At 41.4% G+C, this 1,168-nt stretch overlaps 1 protein-coding gene across 1 annotated transcript in view; it reads right to left on the bottom strand.

Moving 5' to 3' along the window:
* LOC109291069 (vasoactive intestinal polypeptide receptor 1-like) overlaps positions 1-1,168 on the bottom strand; it is a 40,525-nt gene that overhangs the window by 17,800 nt on the left and 21,557 nt on the right. Inside the window, exon 11 of the mRNA XM_019507929.1 lies at positions 678-807. Coding sequence (XP_019363474.1) covers positions 678-807 — 130 coding nt within the window. The remainder of the gene's footprint in view (positions 1-677; positions 808-1,168) is intronic.

Genomic DNA, 1,168 nt, shown 5'->3' with positions numbered 1-1,168 from the left:
TCTTACTGAATCTCATCCAATTCATTTCAGACCATTTTCCTACATTTCCCAAGGTCACCTTGAATCTTAACCCTATTCTTTAAGGGGCCTGCTACCACACCCACCATGGCATCATCTACAAATTCCCCAAGTGCACCCTCAACTCTGTTCTCCACAACGTTACTGAAGATGTTGAACAGTACTCAACCCACGACGGGCTCCTGGGGAACCCCACAAGATACCTCCTTCTACTTTGAGATTCAGCTTCCAGATTTAAAGATAATCTCTATCATGAGCTCATGAGAGTCAGACAGTCTCCAAGCAATAAAAACAGCAAGGTCAACTTCTCAAGGAAAACCTGGACCTATTTAGCAAGAAGAGAGGATGGAGCAAGCAGTCCTGTCCAAAGTTGCTTCTTAAGCATTTAGAAATAGCTGCTGGTCTAACCAGAAGCATGAAATATAAACACTGACAATAATAGGTGGATGCATTATTAGTAAAGGATAATGGCTGGTATTATTCCACCATATTTTTTAGGTATTTCTCCTAAACTTCTATTATTACTGTTGTCTGGAAGGAGTTTCATGCGGCTCTCTAATCCATTTGCTTATCTTCTTATGACACCAAATAAGATGCTCAGTCACGCTAGGGAGGGCTGATAAAAGTGGCGAATATTATTAATACTTCCTTTGTCATACCTGAAAGGAGCCCAAGCCTAGCTCCATATAAAGTCTAGCTTCCAATCCAGTGCTTTCTGGGAAAAAAGCAAATACGATATAGTGTACTCCAAAGAGCGGGATCAGAAGTAGCGTGGATTTAGCTAGTCTCCTAGAAAACAAAAAGCATCACACAGAGAAAACACTTTTACAATACTGCACATGCAAATGTGTGTCAGTAAAACGTATGAACCGGACAGAACTAGACTAGAGCTATTCTTTGTTTGCAAGTCAGGATCTGTCAGAAGGACACGATGAACTATCTTTAGTCATGATTGGGACATTCACTCTGTCTGATTTTGCCATCTTTTTTCTCTCTCCTGCGACAGCTGGTGTGGGTGCCAAGTCAGTGCTACTTATAAGGCTGGTCTTCTGGTGTGGCCATCTATCCATTACAAAATGCGTGTAGATCACTAACTCATTCCATAGAGAACATTGAACATGCATTTGGTATCATTTGGGCTGTCAGCCAA

Source organism: Gavialis gangeticus, unplaced genomic scaffold, assembly GCF_001723915.1.
Source record: "Gavialis gangeticus isolate Ggan-Ray unplaced genomic scaffold, GavGan_comp1, whole genome shotgun sequence".
Classification (NCBI taxonomy): Eukaryota; Metazoa; Chordata; order Crocodylia; family Gavialidae; genus Gavialis; species Gavialis gangeticus.
The sequence above is the reverse complement of the archived record's forward strand: the minus strand, read 5'-3'. Positions and strand labels throughout refer to the sequence as shown.